The sequence below is a fragment of the Cladophialophora carrionii genome (genome assembly GCF_000365165.1).
Source record: "Cladophialophora carrionii CBS 160.54 unplaced genomic scaffold supercont1.1, whole genome shotgun sequence".
Classification (NCBI taxonomy): domain Eukaryota; kingdom Fungi; phylum Ascomycota; class Eurotiomycetes; order Chaetothyriales; family Herpotrichiellaceae; genus Cladophialophora; species Cladophialophora carrionii.
In genome coordinates, this window is record NW_008481816.1 from 68,659 (window position 1) to 86,503 (window position 17,845).

The 17,845-nt window shown below is 54.2% G+C and overlaps 7 protein-coding genes across 7 annotated transcripts; 3 read left to right on the forward strand and 4 right to left on the reverse strand.

Moving 5' to 3' along the window:
- Nucleotides 1-397: 397 nt before the first annotated feature.
- On the forward strand, nt 398-490 carry G647_00022 (uncharacterized protein; the record flags this gene model as incomplete). Its single annotated transcript, XM_008723425.1, has 1 exon — nt 398-490. The coding sequence occupies one exon, from the start codon at nt 398-400 to the stop codon at nt 488-490; it is 93 nt and encodes a 30-aa protein (XP_008721647.1).
- A 1,167-nt stretch (nt 491-1,657) lies between these two features.
- On the forward strand, nt 1,658-2,821 carry G647_00023 (uncharacterized protein; the record flags this gene model as incomplete). Its single annotated transcript, XM_008723426.1, has 2 exons — nt 1,658-2,054; nt 2,103-2,821. 2 exons carry the CDS (start codon nt 1,658-1,660, stop codon nt 2,819-2,821), a joined length of 1,116 nt encoding a protein of 371 aa, XP_008721648.1.
- A 1,075-nt stretch (nt 2,822-3,896) lies between these two features.
- G647_00024 (uncharacterized protein) lies at nt 3,897-5,277 on the reverse strand (the record flags this gene model as incomplete). The annotated part of the gene is made up of 2 exons (XM_008723427.1): nt 3,897-4,320; nt 4,382-5,277. 2 exons carry the CDS (start codon nt 5,275-5,277, stop codon nt 3,897-3,899), a joined length of 1,320 nt encoding a protein of 439 aa, XP_008721649.1.
- Nucleotides 5,278-9,083: 3,806 nt separating this feature from the next.
- G647_00025 (uncharacterized protein) lies at nt 9,084-11,171 on the forward strand (the record flags this gene model as incomplete). The annotated part of the gene is made up of 1 exon (XM_008723428.1): nt 9,084-11,171. One exon carries the CDS (start codon nt 9,084-9,086, stop codon nt 11,169-11,171), a length of 2,088 nt encoding a protein of 695 aa, XP_008721650.1.
- Nucleotides 11,172-11,417: 246 nt separating this feature from the next.
- G647_00026 (uncharacterized protein) lies at nt 11,418-12,128 on the reverse strand (the record flags this gene model as incomplete). The annotated part of the gene is made up of 1 exon (XM_008723429.1): nt 11,418-12,128. One exon carries the CDS (start codon nt 12,126-12,128, stop codon nt 11,418-11,420), a length of 711 nt encoding a protein of 236 aa, XP_008721651.1.
- A 1,335-nt stretch (nt 12,129-13,463) lies between these two features.
- On the reverse strand, nt 13,464-13,998 carry G647_00027 (uncharacterized protein; the record flags this gene model as incomplete). Its single annotated transcript, XM_008723430.1, has 2 exons — nt 13,464-13,675; nt 13,728-13,998. The coding sequence occupies 2 exons, from the start codon at nt 13,996-13,998 to the stop codon at nt 13,464-13,466; spliced, it is 483 nt and encodes a 160-aa protein (XP_008721652.1).
- A 586-nt stretch (nt 13,999-14,584) lies between these two features.
- Nucleotides 14,585-15,946, reverse strand: G647_00028 (uncharacterized protein; the record flags this gene model as incomplete). Its single annotated transcript, XM_008723431.1, has 1 exon — nt 14,585-15,946. The coding sequence occupies one exon, from the start codon at nt 15,944-15,946 to the stop codon at nt 14,585-14,587; it is 1,362 nt and encodes a 453-aa protein (XP_008721653.1).
- Between the last annotated feature and the right edge of the window lie 1,899 nt (nt 15,947-17,845).

Genomic DNA, 17,845 nt, shown 5'->3' on the forward strand with positions numbered 1-17,845 from the left:
CTCGAGGCTAGGGATTGCGGTCACAAAGTACACAATGACACATTGCACGTAACCTTACGTTAGGCATGCGGCCGCATGAGATCAAAGGCTTCAGGCTCCCTGCTTGTGTGAGTCATTTGCTCGCTGGAAGTAGTCCCAGCTCGTCTGGCTCAGACACCTTCCTAGTGGCATGCCATACCACAGACAGGTGGAAACCTACAAAGGCAGAGTAACGAAAGGCACGATTTCACGTGCACAATAAGGGCAGTGGTCGTTAGATGCAAGCTGCAAGCAGATCCACACAGTAAGGCGAGAAGATGTTGACGCCCCTAGAACCGGTCGTGGGAGTGCTTCTATTGCAAACTAGGGTGGTCAACACATCGTGAGAAGTGCAAACTGTTCGGAACTGTGATTCTCGATGGCGGCCAAGCGCAATATTGTCGGTTTCCGCTCGTGGATGGCACCATTGTCACGGCTCCGGCCAATATTGAGGAGAATAAACTGGTCCTGATGGCCGATTTCTCTCCCATGGCTTAATGCGCCGGTGCAGTTTCGCTCCGAGGGTTTGACACCGAGGTCATCGACCAAAGTGTGGTGTTGCTGATCGGCTGTGGTCTTGTCGGAGGCTGTCAAACGGTACGATGAGAATAGGGGTACGATGAGTCCAACAATATGAGAGCACTCCCTACCAGAGTTGGTAGTCGAGGCAGACGAATGAGAGGTCGGCGGTGCATTCCCTGTTCCAGCATCAAGGTCTGTGAGATCTACTCAGCTACTAAATGATGTGCCCATAGCTGTGGCGTTCTGCAGACAAGATCTCAATTTTCGAGGCTCCAGGTTCCCCTGCTGGAACAGGTCAGAGTCCAGGTACAGCATGAATTGACATCGAGCCTGCATACAAACCGATAGCTTGAAATGGTTTAGATCCAGCCACACATTTTGATCCAACGCGCCGGAGGACTCAGGGTATTGTGCTCTGTACTCTGGCTGCACAAGCCCAGAGACAATCCTGACAACCAGATACAGCGCAGCCAAGGAATCAGACGCAATGAGCCAAAAAGCTCTGCGCTAATTACATCGTTGTTTGCGAATGCTATGTTAAAGTACGGAGTAAGCTGACCTCATTCGGCGATGCTCGAATTGCTCTGAGCTACGCGATGAATGATCACCCAGAGCGCGAAAAGCTATGAAGCTCCAAGAGAGCATCAGCCAGTGAGCATCGGATAATGCCCCGACGCCGAAGAGGCGGAGGCTGTTATGGCCGGTGGCCTATGATGCTCCCCCACTCTCACTCACTACATGCGATCGCGCATGCCCTGCCAGCCACGTTGACTGCCGGAGAGTTTTTATGCTGTGCCCGTGATTCAAACGCATTTTCAATTTCGTTTGTTTCCCAAACTGCTGCACCTCAACAACATTCGAACCACCCTGATCCTCACATTTTAACCTCACCCCTCGTCCTCCCCTCGACCCTCATCCATTCTCCTCTACTCGCACCGTCGCGTTCCCCTCCTCTTCCATCTTTCCTGCATCGCCTTCGTCTTCCCCATCCCCTCACTCGGCGGTCAGACTGGACTGACGCCTCTATCTGCTCGGGTTCACCTTGCTCTCACATCCGCGCCGATCACCTTCGCCCCACGTCCGCCATTGAACCGGCTACGTTCCGACGCTTCTCAAAATGGCGTCCACAGAGTCTCCGTCTGCTGCGAACCACATTGACGACCAGGGTCTTAGCGAGTCTCTGAACCAGCTCAATGTCGGCGATCCTCAGAACGACGGCCCGAAGACCGAAGAGGAATATGCGCAATCCATACTGACTCTCCGTGCTATCGTCTCAACCAAGGAAGCAGGTGTCATCATCGGCAAAGCTGGGAAAAACGTTGCCGACCTTCGCGAAGAGACAGGAGTCAAGGCGGGAGTTAGCAAGGTCGTTCAAGGTGTTCACGATCGTGTCTTGACCGTTACTGGTCCCCTGTCCGGCATCTCGAAGGCATATTCACTCGTGGCCAAGGGTCTGCTCGAGGGCGCACCTCAGATGGGCATGGGCGGCGTGGTTCAAAACAACGGCACTCATCGTAAGCATGTTCGGAGACACAATCTCGAATCATACTAATTCGATGTAGCCATTCGGCTTTTGATCTCCCACAACCAGATGGGCACTATCATCGGCCGCCAAGGACTCAAGATCAAGCACATCCAGGATGTGTCTGGAGTTCGCATGGTAGCCCAGAAGGAGATGCTCCCGCAATCCACCGAGCGCATTGTCGAAGTTCAAGGTACACCCGAGAGCATTGACAAAGCCGTGTGGGAAATCGGAAAATGCTTGGTCGACGACTGGCAGCGTGGCACTGGTACCGTGCTCTACAACCCTGCTGTCCGCGTTCAGGTCGGTTCTGGTCCTCTCCCTCCTGCAGTCGCCACTGCTGGAATTCCAGCTAGCAGCTATGGTGGGGGTGGCGGCGGCGGCGGCGGTCGATCCTACAACCGTACCGGTAACGGTGCAGATTTTAGTGAAACACGCACCTACAACCGCAACAACGACATGCCACGTGCAGGTGGTATTCCTGTGGTTACTGAGGACGGCGAAGAAGTCCAGACTCAGAACATCAGTATTCCCGCCGATATGGTCGGCTGCATCATTGGAAGAGGTGGTTCCAAGATTAGCGAGATTCGCAAGAGCTCCGGCGCTCGCATCTCAATCGCCAAAGCTCCTCACGACGACACCGGCGAGAGAATGTTCACCATCATGGGGAGCGCCAGCGCCAACGAACGAGCCTTGTATCTTCTCTACGAGAATCTTGAGGCCGAAAAGGGACGTCGACAGCAGGTCTCCTCCGAGTGAAGTTCCGCCCCGCGACCACCTCACATTCGACTACTCTTCGACACGCTCCCTAACCCCTTCCGTCCACCAGTGTCTGCCCCCAACCTTGACGAATGACAGTTCCGCGAAAAGCATATGGCATTGTTTTCTTCTTTCTTGGCGTCCGATAGATGGTGTCTTGCGCAAAGCGAACATTGACGAAGCTATGATACCTTACCTCTCGCCCGGAGCGCGAGCTTTTTTTCACGAATGATGACGACCTGACCTCGAGCTTGTACACGACGACCTCGAAACCCCAATCCTTTCTAATGTGTCCGGCGACCTTCACAACGCAACTCTTTCTGCTCGAGACCTCCTCAGGTGGACCGACCTCCTCAGCTTTGTCCTCGTGTCGGCCTGCAACCTTAGTCCGCACTCTTCAGGGGTTGCCTCCGAAGCGAAGGACGAAAACGCACCAGATGGAAGATAGTGGCGGGGGACATGTTCATATTAGGTGGGTTGGCCGTGCTTTTATGTAGTGGATGACTCGAGATCAGCGCTCGGTAGCTGCAGGGGCGAGCCATGTCGAGCGGCTGACAGAGTATCAAGCCCAAGGAAGAACGGACCTCCTGAAGTCAAATGTCAAAAGAAATCAAGAAAGGCCGTGTCCGCTTCGCTTATGTCAAGAGGATTTCCCGATCGTAGAGCAACCCATCCCGCAACTGTCAGTGTTCAGGCTGTGGACAAGCACCCCAAGTGATTTGTAGTTTGTCACCGCATGTTGGCGGACTCTGACAGGCTGGAGCGGGCCAAACCATCATCCGAGGGGCGGTATGTCAAACAAGTGCCAACCCAGCTTTGCTCGTCATAGGCTCTCTCTGAGTTCCTGCTGATGCCCGAGAGCAGCAGCTGCTGCAGTTTGCCTCAGGCGTCACTGATCTCCTGCACCTCGAGTGGGGACAGGCTCGACAACCAATCCGGTCCGGGTATTTGGTGTAATTTGCCTGCAGAAAGGCATTATTAGCAACTTATTCCACTTAATGCTATCTGTCCGTCTTTGCTCTGGTCTACATATCTCGCAGCTACTCGCAAAATGTGGCTGCATCCGTTTGCATTCTCACAGTTTCGCCTTCTCGGAAATCAGAGTGTAACTCTTGGGGTAACTTTCGAGCCTGTCCTTCCGCATCTCGTCTATGTTCCTGAACCCAGCTGTGAGCATGGAGATGTCGAACTCGGCCAGCAGACTTTTGAAGACATGGCGCACGCCTTCCTCGCCCATGCAGGCAAGCCCATACACATACAAACGACCGACCCAGACGAATTTTGCACCAATGCACAATGCCTTGATCACGTCGGATGCACCCCTTACACCGGAGTCAAACATGACGGTGGTCTTCTCCCCAATGCCGGCATCGATGATGTTCTCAAGTGCGTCCAAACTGGCGATTGCGCCGTCGACCTGACGGCCGGCATGGTTGGAGACGACGATGCCGTCCACACCGAGATCGACGCAGTGTTGTGCGTCAGCCACGGATTGTATCCTACGACGTCAGTCAAAGGGACATGCAGAACCCCTACGGGCCCAAGCCAGGCACGACTCACCCTTTAATGCAGAACGGCTTGCCACCACTCAAATCCTTCCAGGTCTTCATCACCCAGGGGATCTTCTCCCAACTGAACGCCCTTCCATGCCACACGTTGTCGATCCACGCAGCACCGGCTTCTTCGGGGGACTTCTTCGGATCAATGCCCATCTCCTTCAGGCGTTTCTGGAACACGGGGTCGACAAGGCCCAGGTCGGCGCCGATGCCGCGGTAAAAGGCGTAGTTCGATGTCGCGATGTCGTCGTGGCGCCAGCCGAGCTGCCACGTGTCGGTAGTAAGGATGCAGGCCGTAAAGCCACTGTCTACGGCGCGCTTGAGCAGGGAAACCGCGAGTTCGTCGTCGTGTGGGAGGTACAGCTGGAAGAAACGGACAGACGAATCATTGTCTGCACCCTCGACTTTCACGGCCTCGGGTAGGTGTCGGCCGGCATCGTTCGCCGCCGCGACATCCTCAATTGTGCTTGAACTCGCAGTACTCAGCCCATAGGGCAGGCGAAGCTGCCCGGCCACTTTGGCCACGGGGAGCTCGCCCTTGGGGTGGTAGATCTTGTTAATCCCAATAGGCGCGAATCCAATCGGTGCCGAGACCTTGTGGCCAAACAACGTGGTGGTCGTGTCTCGCTCGTTCACGTCCACTAACTGATGGGGGATGATTCTATGTCGGAAGAAAGCCTGTCGATTGGCGAGATGTGTCCAGCTGTTTCCGGCATTGGATTGAGCGTAGTAGCGGCCGTTGATGGAAAGAGACTCCTCGGCCAGGGCTTCGAGCTTGTCGGGTCGGGTGTTGAAGGGAGCGGATTTCCCTTCGTTTAGAGCCCAGAAGGCGTTGCGTTGTTCTTGCTGCCAGTGTGGCGTCGTACGGTGGTATAGTTTGGGAATCTTGCTGTCGCTCATTTTGGGAAAAAACGTGTAGTCAATGCCGAGCAAAGACGGTATGAGCTATCAATTGCTGTGATGGTGGGAGAGATATGCCTCAAATAATGGTTCTGGAGGACTGTGACCTTACCTGTGGCACTGTAGCGGGATTTATGCAACACATTCAGCCTGAGAGCTAGAGGTTCCGTTACAGCATGACATCTCTATCAACGGCGCACTCTCCGGCAGATGAAGTCGCCGGGCGTCACAACTACGCGTGAGAGGAGACATGACGTGGAATGGTGACTGGTGATGTAGGAGGTGAATCAGGGTGGAGATCTGAGATTATGTAATGGAAGTGAGACGAGCGTGAAGATCGATTCCTGGGAAATGGGGATTGAGGAGATCTCATGAGCTTGTTTGGTTGGGCGAATGCTTGTCTTTCGCTCCGAGTTGCCATCACCGGAGGATTTTCCGGCCGCGGCGACGGATTTCTCAGCTACTGGGAGACTGGGTAGTTTAGGGACAGACCCTGGGCGTCTACAGCCAGCGCGGAGCCAGCGCGGAATGAATCAGTTACCGTCGCCTGTGACAGGCAGCAGTCGCAGAAGCATGAACGATCAGCGTTACACTTTGCTGTCGACCACCAGCCAGACCGGACTGCTACGGCCTCGACGGCCCTCGGGTTTGCGTCGAAGAGCAACAGCTACTCCTTGAAAGCAACTGTCGCATCAGAAAAGTCGCCATCTATCCCTGTTCACGGTCTCGACTCGTACACTCGTGGCTGGCGCTGGCCGAGTAAGACGCTCTATGTGACGAATGTCTTGGACAGCAGATCCTGGTTTTGGGTGCGTCGGAATGCGTGATTTTGAACTATCATGTCAAAGACCAAATCATTCTATCCTCCTCGCAATACCAATAACTCTCGGAGTTCTGCCCTGCGAACCATGGCCGACGCTTGCACAGCCTCATTCGACCAACCAAAGCTCCCAGAACCGGCAGAGTGAAGTGCGCCGAAGCCACCTCCAGTGACGGGCGCATCCATGTGTGGTTGCTCAACATGGCAATTGCAGTGCTGCCAACTCAGGACGCAAGTCTCCAAATCCCGCAGACAGCAAGGACTCGTCGCTTGATCACATGACCAAGTGTCCCGCCTATATCATGGGCGTCCAAGGGAGGGTCTTGAGTGAGAATACGGAGTACCTGTGACGCGCTTCGGAGCGGAGCTACCGGTAAGGCTCACATTAAGCAGGCAGACAACTTCCCAGCTCTTGAGGAAATCGACTTATCCGTGACGACCATTACATGCGATTACCGGCTGATCAAACACAAGCGCCATTGCTCTCGATCTGTACAGCTTCATCCTGCCGCAGCCAGAAAGCTGCAGAAGCATCTGCTCATGGTTCGTACGGCGACCAGTGGCTCTCTGGCTTCAGACTTGCGCTCGTCGGTGATGGAAGACTTTTCTTGAGCGTTCCTGCTGTCAGCAGCATAAAACAAAGCTTCATTCCGGCACTCTGCTGGGTGAGGAGGTTCGACGACGCTGGCAAGACCAGCTGAAACTTGGCGCACCAGAAGGGATCGCGGTCGTGGCGACAGTGGCCGCTGGGTCACATGCAACGGTCGTGAAGACACTCGATGTCGTCCCAGCAGAGGTGTCGGCTGGTCATGGACTTGATCTCGAACCTGGTCGGTATTCTGCCTTCCACCTGCCAGACGGTGATGCACATACTCCTGGACCGGACTTCCTTCCTATGAGAAACCCAGGAAGGACAGTCGCCCAAAAGGTCCTCCAAGGCACTCGAGCGAACGGTCATGCCGTAGCAGACATATTTACCCCTACGGCAGGTCCTCAAGTCCAGGGATGCTCAAGATAGGGGTTTCCCAAAACCTCGAAGCTCGCCTGGAAGGACGGAATCGGTCTTGTCTCTACTAACCGATCCTGAAACACCACCTCAAGGAGGTTTCCTGCGCACAACTCGTCGAAGGATTGACGCGTTCGGAACTGCTCGCACACTGATGCAGGGAGATCCGGTGCAAACACAACCCAAAATGCCATATCCAACACAAGGAATGGTTGGAGGTTGGACGATGCAACCGCATTTAAAGTGATGGATAACTGGGTCAAACGGATGAGGGTTGCCGAGCCTTACGATAGTGAAGGCCGTCTGAAACCCATATGGCGCTCTGTCGACAACGTGGAGGCGAATGGGATTCCTGTTACCTCACAACGCCTACTGGACGTCGTTGAAATCTTTCAGACGAACATTCCTGCACCGAGCGGTGGTGCCGTTGCCACGCGACTCGAAAGCACGGCAGCAAGGTCGTCGGCTGATGGAATGTCTGGAAGATCTTTCTTCACAACCGCTCCGGCGCCTGTGGTTCTTGATGGTGGAGAGACTGCTAATGTCCTCTCCGCGATCGCCCACATGCTATCGTTTCTCCTATCGTTTCTCCTAACCTCACAGAAATCTCGGCGTCGAGCTTTGCTGACGAAGCGATACTAAGCAAAACCTCCTAGCCTTTGCGTCCTCCAACGAGTCTTGTTCCCGCAGTATGAATGCCTTTTCGCCCTTGTGGTGTGGTTAATGTTGCTAGTCTTTGTGAACCCGCTGTTGACTCATGATCAGCATTCATGTGTCACATACTCAACCCTGCTTCGGGGGGACCGCTTTGGATAGATGCAACAGTTTGTCGAATCGGCCTCAAATGAGGTGGGTGTAGGCAGATTTAGTACAGATGGTCTCCGCGCCTCACTGGACAAACACTGCCCTGCAGCACAAGCGACCGTGCACGTGTCTACGGGGAGCAATGGCCGCTAATTTCTGCCTGCAGGACAGCTGACCTTGTGCGCGCCGCATGCATGGGCATCGAAAGGATGTGATGTGATCGCCTTGGCTTCGGCCTGCTTGCTAAGTTCGATAATCCGTGGAATTTTGGTGGCAGGCAGACCTGCCCTCACGGCTCGGAAACCCCATGAGTATTCTCCGTTCCAGCCTGCCTTGGGCTGTGGTCACCAGCGCCGAGCGTCTGTGGCGACCTCTTGTCCATCACGTCTCGATGAAAGGGTCGCAAACCGACGTACGACTCTTGAACCCAAAAGGAAGTATTGACCAGTCATTGGTCGTGGAGTTCAAAAGAAAACAGGGGCATGGCTTGGTCAGGCGCAAGCGGCGTTCGGACGCGGCGCCTGGTTGAGCTTCAGCTAATGTCCTTTCATTTGAAGAGGTGTTTGGCGTCAGGTCCTCGCTATTGTCGAGGATGTTGACCTCCTCTTGCTCCCTTATCTGGCCCAGCTAGTTGTTTAGAAATTCACAATCGCCGAAACACCTACTTCTGCCCAAAAGAGCTCCAAACACGCCTTCTCCCGGTTCTCCGGTATTCCTAGCGGCATGCTCGTTGCCATGGTGGTTCGAGATCGGGGCTTTCGTTCTCGCGCTGACACGGTCTCATGCTCAAGCCCTGGGAGCATCGTCGGTTGCTATGTGCCCTCAACCTTGCTTGCTTCGACTACGATGGAGAGATGCTCGGATAAGCCGCATGGTTATCGATGCAGTGCCTCCGTGACCTGCCACCGTGGTGTTGATTAGGATGACAAATCACAAGGCGTCGCAGCATCATGCGTATACGTAGAGAGAGTCTACATTTTGTTCCGGCTCGTAAAGCGCGTCGCGTGCAATCTTGGGAATAATACACGCGGAAGTTCCGGAATAAAGACCCGAATCGCGCATGACTCGGGAAGCGTCTTGGCAAGTGTTGCATGACTCAGCAAAACGACTCGGAAATTCCTGCCCGCATTTTGAAGCTTCGATCCGCTACTCCGTACCTCTGCCTCCGGCGGGGCCATGTCTTCTGACCGTCATGTAGACGTGGACCACCCGTTGAAGGGGCGTCTGGCATATCTGCCTGCACTACTAAGCCCATCAGAACCACTCCAGTCTCCTCAGCAACCACCCGGATCCGAAGAACCCTTTTCAGATGCCGCGCAGGCTGTGCCACCATCGCCTGTGGCTGGCTCGAAGAGGAAGAGGCCCCGTGCCGCAAGAGCGTGCGAGTTCTGCAGAGCCAAGAAGCATCGATGCGATGAACTTCTTCCATGTACGAGGTGCAGGAATCGGAATCGGGCGTGCATCTACAAGGACGCGTATCTCGCTCGGGACCGCTTCCACGCTCTTGCACGTCGTGAGCTTGACGGCACGCAAGCACCCAGCACGAGTAGCCCCCTCGACACAATCGATGAGGGCGTAAATCTTGATTGCACGTCGCACGACCATGCAAACGAAGAGGTCAGCGAGATCAATCCTCACACCATGAACACCGAGTTCCACGGCCCAACGTCATCCCTGGCATTCCTTGCGGCTGTTCAACATCATGCGCATAAAGACGGCGCTCAGACGAACGAACAGCCACAGTCTTTGGTTTCCGCCTTCCACAACGAGTCATTTACGCCGCAAGCCGCCCGGCGTAGATCGACAGAAATACAGTCGCCGTCTGCGGTCCGGTACCATTTTCGCCAATCGTGGTTCTTCCTAGATGGATATTTCCAGAACCTGCATTTCATCCATCCGATCATTTCTCGAGAGGACTTCTTCTCAAAGTGTGAAGATCTATGGTTCGGCCGATCTGAAAGTCCACCTTCAGGCTTCGTGGCTCTGTACTACTCCATTATGAGTCTCGGTGCTATCATTCAAGAATGGGATGAAGAGACTCTTGATGGGATGGGCCGATTTGATTGGGCTAGGAAGATGTTCCATCTAGCATCTGCCGCTTTGGAACTGACACCAAGTCATAATGATCTGCAGACTGTCCAAGCTTGCCTCATTATGGCGAAGGTGTGCCAGAACGAATTGAATCCTCACCTGGCTTACTTGTATCTCGGCAGAGCAGTACGAACCGCGCTCTCGGCAGGCTTCAACCGAAGACCACGACTGAGTCCTACGGCTGGACGACCCGAGGCACATTCTGACATTGCCAGAACCTGGTGGGGTCTATATTCATTGGAGATCGAGATGAGCTTCGCCCTGGGTCGCCCTGACTCTCTCGGACTAGACATCTACCACAACCAGACCATGCCTGCTGTGGACGAGACGGAACATGCTATTCTTGCAGCAATGGTTGCCTTCGCCCGCCTGGTCCGGAAGGTGTCGGTCTCAATATACGCCTCTGCTCACTCTACCTCTGAGAGGCTGACAATAGCTGCCGAGATCGAAACCGAAATGGACGCCTGGCTCGAGTCCGTGCCCAGCATCATACGCCCGGCCTTTCATGGTGAACAATCCTACACAATGATCAAGGAACCGAAATGGGCGAAAAAGCAGAAACATACCTTGAAATTCCGATACCTTAACGTCAAGATGGTGCTCTATCGACCCTTTCTCCTGCATGCTGCCGCGACAGAAGGTCTACCAGACCCCATACTTCAGACAGCGGTGGACAAATGCGTTTCCTCGGCACGAGCCACCATTCAATTGATGCATCAAATGTACTGTGAGCTCCCCTATTTCCGCACATGGTGGTACAACGTCACCTACACCTTATACGGGGCGTCCATTATTCTGTGCTATTTATCCAGGTTGGCCCGGAAGGACGAGAGACAGGACTTGCAGAAGCATATCGACCTGAGTATCAGCGTTCTGGATGCCATGGAGGATCACGTTGTTGCCAGAAAGGCGGGTGCCGTCTTACGGGAGGCGGTCCAGCATGCTCACCACAAAGGCAGCCCTAATCGAAATGGAGTACCTCAACAAGCTCCGAAACTAGCTGACACTCCTCTCATGCAACTGGCAAATATATCTGCTGAAGCGAATGGGCCACGTCCTCTAGACGAGCCCCTCTTGGATCCCTTTCATGATACCAGCCTCGATTTCATGGGCCAGATCTTTCCATTTGATGACAGCTACGTATCTCCGTGGCCGAGTTATGCGCCCCATTAATGGCTGGGAACTGCTTTGTTGATGAAGTCAAGCACCTGCTCGGCCCAAGCCTCTTCAGCCCCAATGCCTGTTCCCAGGCTCAGCACAGGGCTAATGTGGTTATGACCTTCCATCGTTCCCTCCGAAAGGTTGTCGCTGACAACTTTCGCGCCTCGCCATTCCTTCACAAAGTCATCATTTGGCACAAGAACCTCAGTCTCTGGGTCGAGGCTCCCCGTCAGCACCTGGACCAAGACATCCTTCAGGTCATTGATGGAGCCGTCTGCCTTGGCGGCTCTTAAGAGGCCGAGCGGAGCGTGCTGCTGCACGTTTTTTGCCAAAATATGCCGCGAGCGTCTCTGCCCTCTCAGCAGCCGCCTGGTCAAAATGAAACGGGACGGCAAGGAATGTTACGCCTGACAATCTAACATCAACGGCGTCTCGCCCTAAGATCCTTCGCCGGCTTGCTGCGAACTGAGGCGCAAATAGATAACTAGCCAGGTGCACCCCGCCGGCCGAGTTCCCTATGATATGCAGACTGAGTGGCCCACGCGAATCATGTCGTACGTTCTCCTGGATAAATTGGATGACCAGTTCGAGGTCTTCGCCACCCGAAGGAAATCTCGCCTCGTGACTGATTAAGCGATAGTCGGGAATGACGACCTTGCACCCCAATCTTTCTGCAAAGAAATGGCCGAGATTGGCATAAACCAATGCCTCTGGGAAATTCGGATTAATCTTGTCGCCTCTAACAAGGCCACCGCCGTAGAGGAAAATGACCAGTTTATTCTGTGATTCTGGGGTATCGACAGGAGTATACAGGTCCAGCTGCTGACGTGGGTGTTTGCCGTATGGGAAGGACTCTCTCTTCGTTGCCTTTATCGCATCCGCCTGCTTCAGCAGTAAAGGTGTGTAAAGCTTGTAAGTTGGCAGCAGGACTTCGCCGATGGCGGTCCCGAATCCTGGCAATTGCTCCATGGTGGTTAGAGCGACTTGGGTATGTGAAAAGACACTGTGCAAGTGGCATGGGCTCTGCCCATTTCAAACTCATGGGCGGCAATTCGATGCAATCATCTACCGAGAACTCTTGCGCTCACCCGGAGAATCTCCACAATCCCCCGCCGCCGCATGATGCCACGATGCGCCGACATTCTACCATGTTCGGGTTTTCCGATCTCCAGGGAGATCCATCTTCCAGTGTTGAGACATTGTGCAGCCGTCATCCAATATCGATATACCGATCACTTGGCACAGTCCCGTGTGTCCTTAAAGAGCCCTTGAAGACTACAGATGTGACAGCTGCATTTGGAGGCGATCGTAGTCAGATCGGCTGGAGGTCACAATAACGTATCGAGGTCATGAAGAGAATGGGGTGCAGGAACTGCAATCTAGCAACTGGTCGCAGGACCGACACTCCTCATTGGCCGCATATCTGTTGATGAGATGATTTTCGCGTTGCACCTCGAGCACGAGAACCCAGAACCTTCCTTAAGCCGACGGTAGGAAGCGGTCTACACGCCACAATTGCCAGGACATCAACGTATGATTTACGACCTGTCTGGAAATATGACCATCGTCTAGAGCATCCATGCCTACCACGAGCCCCACCATGGCGGTGGTGTCGCACTCTTTCAAGAGAAGTGAGACTGAGACGGTCTCGGTTCTTCCAGTGGAAGGCTCCTAGTCCAAATAATTTCTCAAACTTTGGAGTCTGGCTCCTTCGGACCCATCAGTACACCATGATCTTCAGATTGCGCATGGTTCAGATTGCGCATGGACTCTATTATGAGCTAGGACGGCCGAAAGACCGGCTTCCATCGGCCCTCGTGGTATCATTGCAGCCTCGTATGTGTTGATAGCTACCTTCAGACATATATCTCCAAGATACACCGCGCTCAGTGCCACGACAAACGCACTAGCGTCTCGCATTGCGTTGTTCAGCCCCTGTTTTTTTCTGAAGCGACACGGCAATGTCAGGTTCGATGGTCTCTGGATGGGGAGAGCCTTAGGTGGAAGCATGGCACGCGCCGCATCGCCAGCTAATGTGATTCTGCCGTCCCCATTGTGCCAGTGGAGGGGACTGGATTCCAGCCCACGATCGACAGGGACTATCTCGGATACTTGCGCCCTCGAGATCTAGATGCGTCATAGCCTAATATGCAGCGCCACATCTACGCGGGCCATCCTCGAACTTGAAACAACAGCTGGCCAGATGGCTCGAGACACTTGTTGTCCTGGAGGCTGCCGCTCAGCAACCTCTCCGAAGCCAAGCTATCTTTCATTCCACCCGTATGTTCAGCTGTTGGTTCTGGGTCAAGGACTTCCGTAGCCGTTTCCCCGAGACTCGTGTGATGACCGGCATTTGTACGTGGCGTACAACCTCTCCCGTATCGGCATCCAGGTGTGAAAATGCCTCGCTCTGTTCCAAGTCGTCGTGAGGTCGACTGCCACCTCCCTGAGCCGAGGGGCAAGACTTTCGGGCAAGACTTTCTTCAGGTATTTCTCGCCCCAGTGGAGGAGCATACCTATCATCGCCCGTCAGCGACCTGTGGTTGGGCGATTTGGGCTATGACTCACTCCAGTCACGTTTCTTGTTCAGGAATGCCTGCCCTGTGTCACGCTCGAACAGCACATATGGGACACCAGTCTGCCGGTCCTTAGCAACGAAATCCTTGTCCGGAATGCCACCCGCCCCCTTCTCCAGGAGAGAGGCAATTGTAAATCCACAATTCCCATTCAAATGAACAGTCAGAATGCGAGTGCTCTCTTCTTGGGCACGTCGAAATGCCTCCGGTAATGAGAACGGCCTTGACACACTATCATTCCCATCTTTGATTCGATAAACCATCATGTGTCTTGCTGGGCCGTCCAGCTGAAATATAGTTGAGGTGCCTCTCGGCTGCTGGGGCTGCTGGATCGGGACAGCGCTGCCAAAATCACAGGCATCTTGATACAGAGATCACAAGCGCCTCATCGCTTGTCTCCAACTGATCCTGTTACTACCCTTGCTACCTCGCATCTTGCTTGTTTGCCGCTCAGATCATTCCTATTTTCTGACTTACACGCATCGCTTGAAGTCTTCTGGCTGAAGTCAGCTTCACAGCCTAACGACAACTGGCAGCCATTCACTCAGCTGAAACCAGGTAACTCGTGTCGTACGCCGGCGTTTAGCTGGAATGGAAATTACTCATCGCCCCATTCCTCGAGCATCGCGAATTTTGTTAGCGATTACGCTAATTGCGGTACCGATGTACGTCATAATTCTATGGCCCTCCATGATGTCGCTGCGGCACCTGGAGCAGCACCTTGAAACCCGGCACTCAGATGCCACGATGTGTCGCACAAGACCCCAACGCCTTTGCTCAACGATATGCTAGCCCTGCCGATCAGTCCGAAGGCGCTCTCGCCAGGAAAAGCAAAAGAAACCCTGGAAGTTAAAATACGGCTGGTCCGTCACGGGAAAATTGGTCGTTCCGGCCAGAAGACCCATCCTGGTACATGGCATCACCGGTGGGGTACGCGCCCATTTCGGAGTCATACAAAGCGTCTTCCGGGGGATACATACTGCCTTGGGGGTCGTACATAGCGTCTTCTGGAGGGTATGTGTCGTCTTCAGGGTATATTCCCTCTTCTCCAGGGTACGGACCCTCTTCTTCAGGATACAGGCCGTCTTCTTCAGGATATAGGCCGTCTTCTTCCGGATATACGCCGTCTTCTTCAGGGTACTGGCCTTCTTCTTCAGGGTATGAGCCATCTTGAGCAGACGGGTCCGTTGCGTACTGAGCCCTTTCGACTTCTTGCACGGCTTTCATTTGTTCCAGATCCATCTGGTTCTGCTTGGCATAATTATCCATTTCCATCTGGTTCTGCTTGGCATAATTATCCATTTCCATCTGGTTCTGCGCGGCATACGAATCCCTCTCCATCTTGTTCTGGATTGCATACGAACCTAGATTGATGCCGTTATCGATGACGCTGCTGGCCAAAGTGCTCGTCACATCCATGCCAAGTTGACCCATGCGGCTCGGATGTTGCTGGCTCCCATAATCGTTGTAATTGCCATTCGGCGGTTGGTGAAAATTTGCTTGGTCGTCGTACTGGTTGTAACCCGGCCGTTGCTGGGAAGGTGGTCCATCATTTGGAAAGTCGTCCGGGCGACGTGTGCTGCCCATACCGTGGTCATCTGAGGGACGCGCACGTTTGTCATCCGCGGAGATGCCCCCTTCGAAAGAATCGTCCTCCTTCTTTGATCCCCCTGGTCCAGCTCCGGGATGCGCCGGTTTGTCATCTGCGAAGATGCCGCCGCCAAAGGGGTCGTCCTCCTTCTTTGATCCCACTGGTCCAGCTCCGGGATGCGCAGGTTTATCATCCCCAAAGATATCGTTCTTCTTCGATCCCGCTGGTCCACCGATGGGAGGCCCCGAACCATCGTCCCCAAAGATATCGTCCTTCTTTGGTGGCGTTGGCCCATCTCCGAAGTCATCATCCTTAAAGAGATCGTCCTTCTTCTTTGTTGGTGGCGCTGGTCCAGCTCCGGGATGCCCAGGTTGATCACCCCCAAAGATATCGTGCTTCGGTGGCGTTGGTCCAGGTCCGGGCGTGGTGTCTTGCTGGCCGGCGTCTCCTGGTTTTTTCGGAGCTTTAGGCGGTGTAGGGATGTGTTTTGCTGGGTTCGTGTCATTGTCCGGCTTTGGGCTGTCGTGGGGTTTTGGGGCATCGTGTGTCTTTGCTGGCGTGTCATGTGACGCAGGACTGGAATGGCCGCCGGCCTTTCTTCCGCCCCCTTTTCTTGCCATACTGCCGTGGTAGATGGAATAGACTGCAAAAGAATGAAATGGACCGATCAAAAGTGCTCAAGAAAGGTAGGTCTTCAAGTATGTTGGATGGTCTCTCATACTTGTTTATAACAGCTGGGGAAGATCCCTGGATATCTATCCACACCTTGGTGGCCCTATCAAATGTGCGCGTGTTCGGACTGCTCACGAATCCTGGAAATCCTGGACTTTTGCACTCTTCCCATGGCACTTCCCTGCGGCATCCCATTTCTGGCAGTGCGTCGGCGGGCGGTGCGCGGTGGCCGCAAGGGACACGATATCCTGGCTACTCGATGGTGTGTTGCCTGAAATATTGTGTTCAATATAGCTTAGAGCTATTCCTGGTTATCGGGGGTAGGGGGCCTGGCTGGGAGGCTGTACCCGACATCAACCCTCCCAGTGCGGAGGCGGTCAAGCCAATGTCCACAAAAGCTTGTAATACTTGCGAACGAGATTCTGTACCGAGTAGATCTGAAGCAACGGCGTACCCACGACCCGCATTGGTCACTTTGCCTCTGGGCTGTAAGAAAACGTGCTGCCGTGTACGCATATAGCATGGCGGGGACCCGAGCGGACAAGGTAGGCTGCCCACTTCCGGTTAGCGGGAGAAACCAAGAGATACCTGTAAATTACGGTTTTAGCCCAGAGGCGCCGGTTTCCTCATTGGGGTAAGCGCACCGCTAGCGCTGTAGAAGGACTTCAGTCTCTTTCCAAGGAGGATAGTGATACCCAGTAGCCGACGCGAGTAGCTATAGCTGGCGCTACGAGGCAGCCCCTTCGCATATACGGATCGAGGTGGCTGTGTCGTTTTTCAATACCCAGTTTAGCCCCCGTTCAGACATGGCGGTGGGAGGACGACACGTGCTGGCATTGCTGGCTCTTTTTGCTGATCTTTCTGGCGCTAACCTCAAAACTCACCCTTGGCTTCGCGCACCGAACCGACCAAATTGGGGGTATTCGGGCAGTGCGATGCTTATGGCTATTCCAGTGAATCCGTTATACTTCTGTGGAGTTTCGGTTTAGCAACAAAGCCTGGCGTCTGAGCAGCTTGTTACCGACCGCCCCAGCCGCATGGCTCTGCTTTCGCTGGACGTAATGTTCCGTCGACGACTGGACAGCTGTGCTCAGCCATCGGCAATGGCAACTGACGAGCTTCTATTTCTGACCGTTGTCATGGCTTCACGGGCATATAAGGAGCTAGGTTCGTGGGACCTGGCCAAGGGGAAGAGCAGACAGATCCAGAACACCAAAGCAGCCAGAAACAGTGCCATCCTGCCCTCACACACCTTCCAGGTCAGTTAGAGACCTTGATAACTTACTACGCTATCCCTCCTTCTCCAAACCAAGAGTCATCCAAACTTGCCAATCCATCACCTGCAGAATGGTTTTCGAGCATCTTGCCGAGGAGGCCGGGCACGGCTTCGAGCACATCGTCAGCGGCATACATGACGTGGTAGACGCAGTCGAGAACATGTTCAACCCTGACGGTGACGACTGCGAGCACGGCGAGGAAGGCAACTACGACGGATCAGAAGACTGTGATGGCGAGGACGACGGGTCTGGCGACCACCACCACCATCACCACAAGGACGGCCACGAAGGTCATGACGACGACGAACATGATGGATCGTGGGATGAGAGCGGGCATGGCGAAGATGACCACGATCACTCACACTCCCGATCAGGTGAGGGTACGTTTTCACAAGGCAGTGCCCACCACTGAGGGCCATTCATTCACAAATTCCACGCATACTGACTCTCGGGGTCGCAGACCACGATGACCATGACTGGGATCATCACGGAGGCCACGGTGGCCACGGCGATCATGATGGTATGGGCGAGCATGGCGGCCATGGTGACCACCATGGCCAGCAGGAGGAA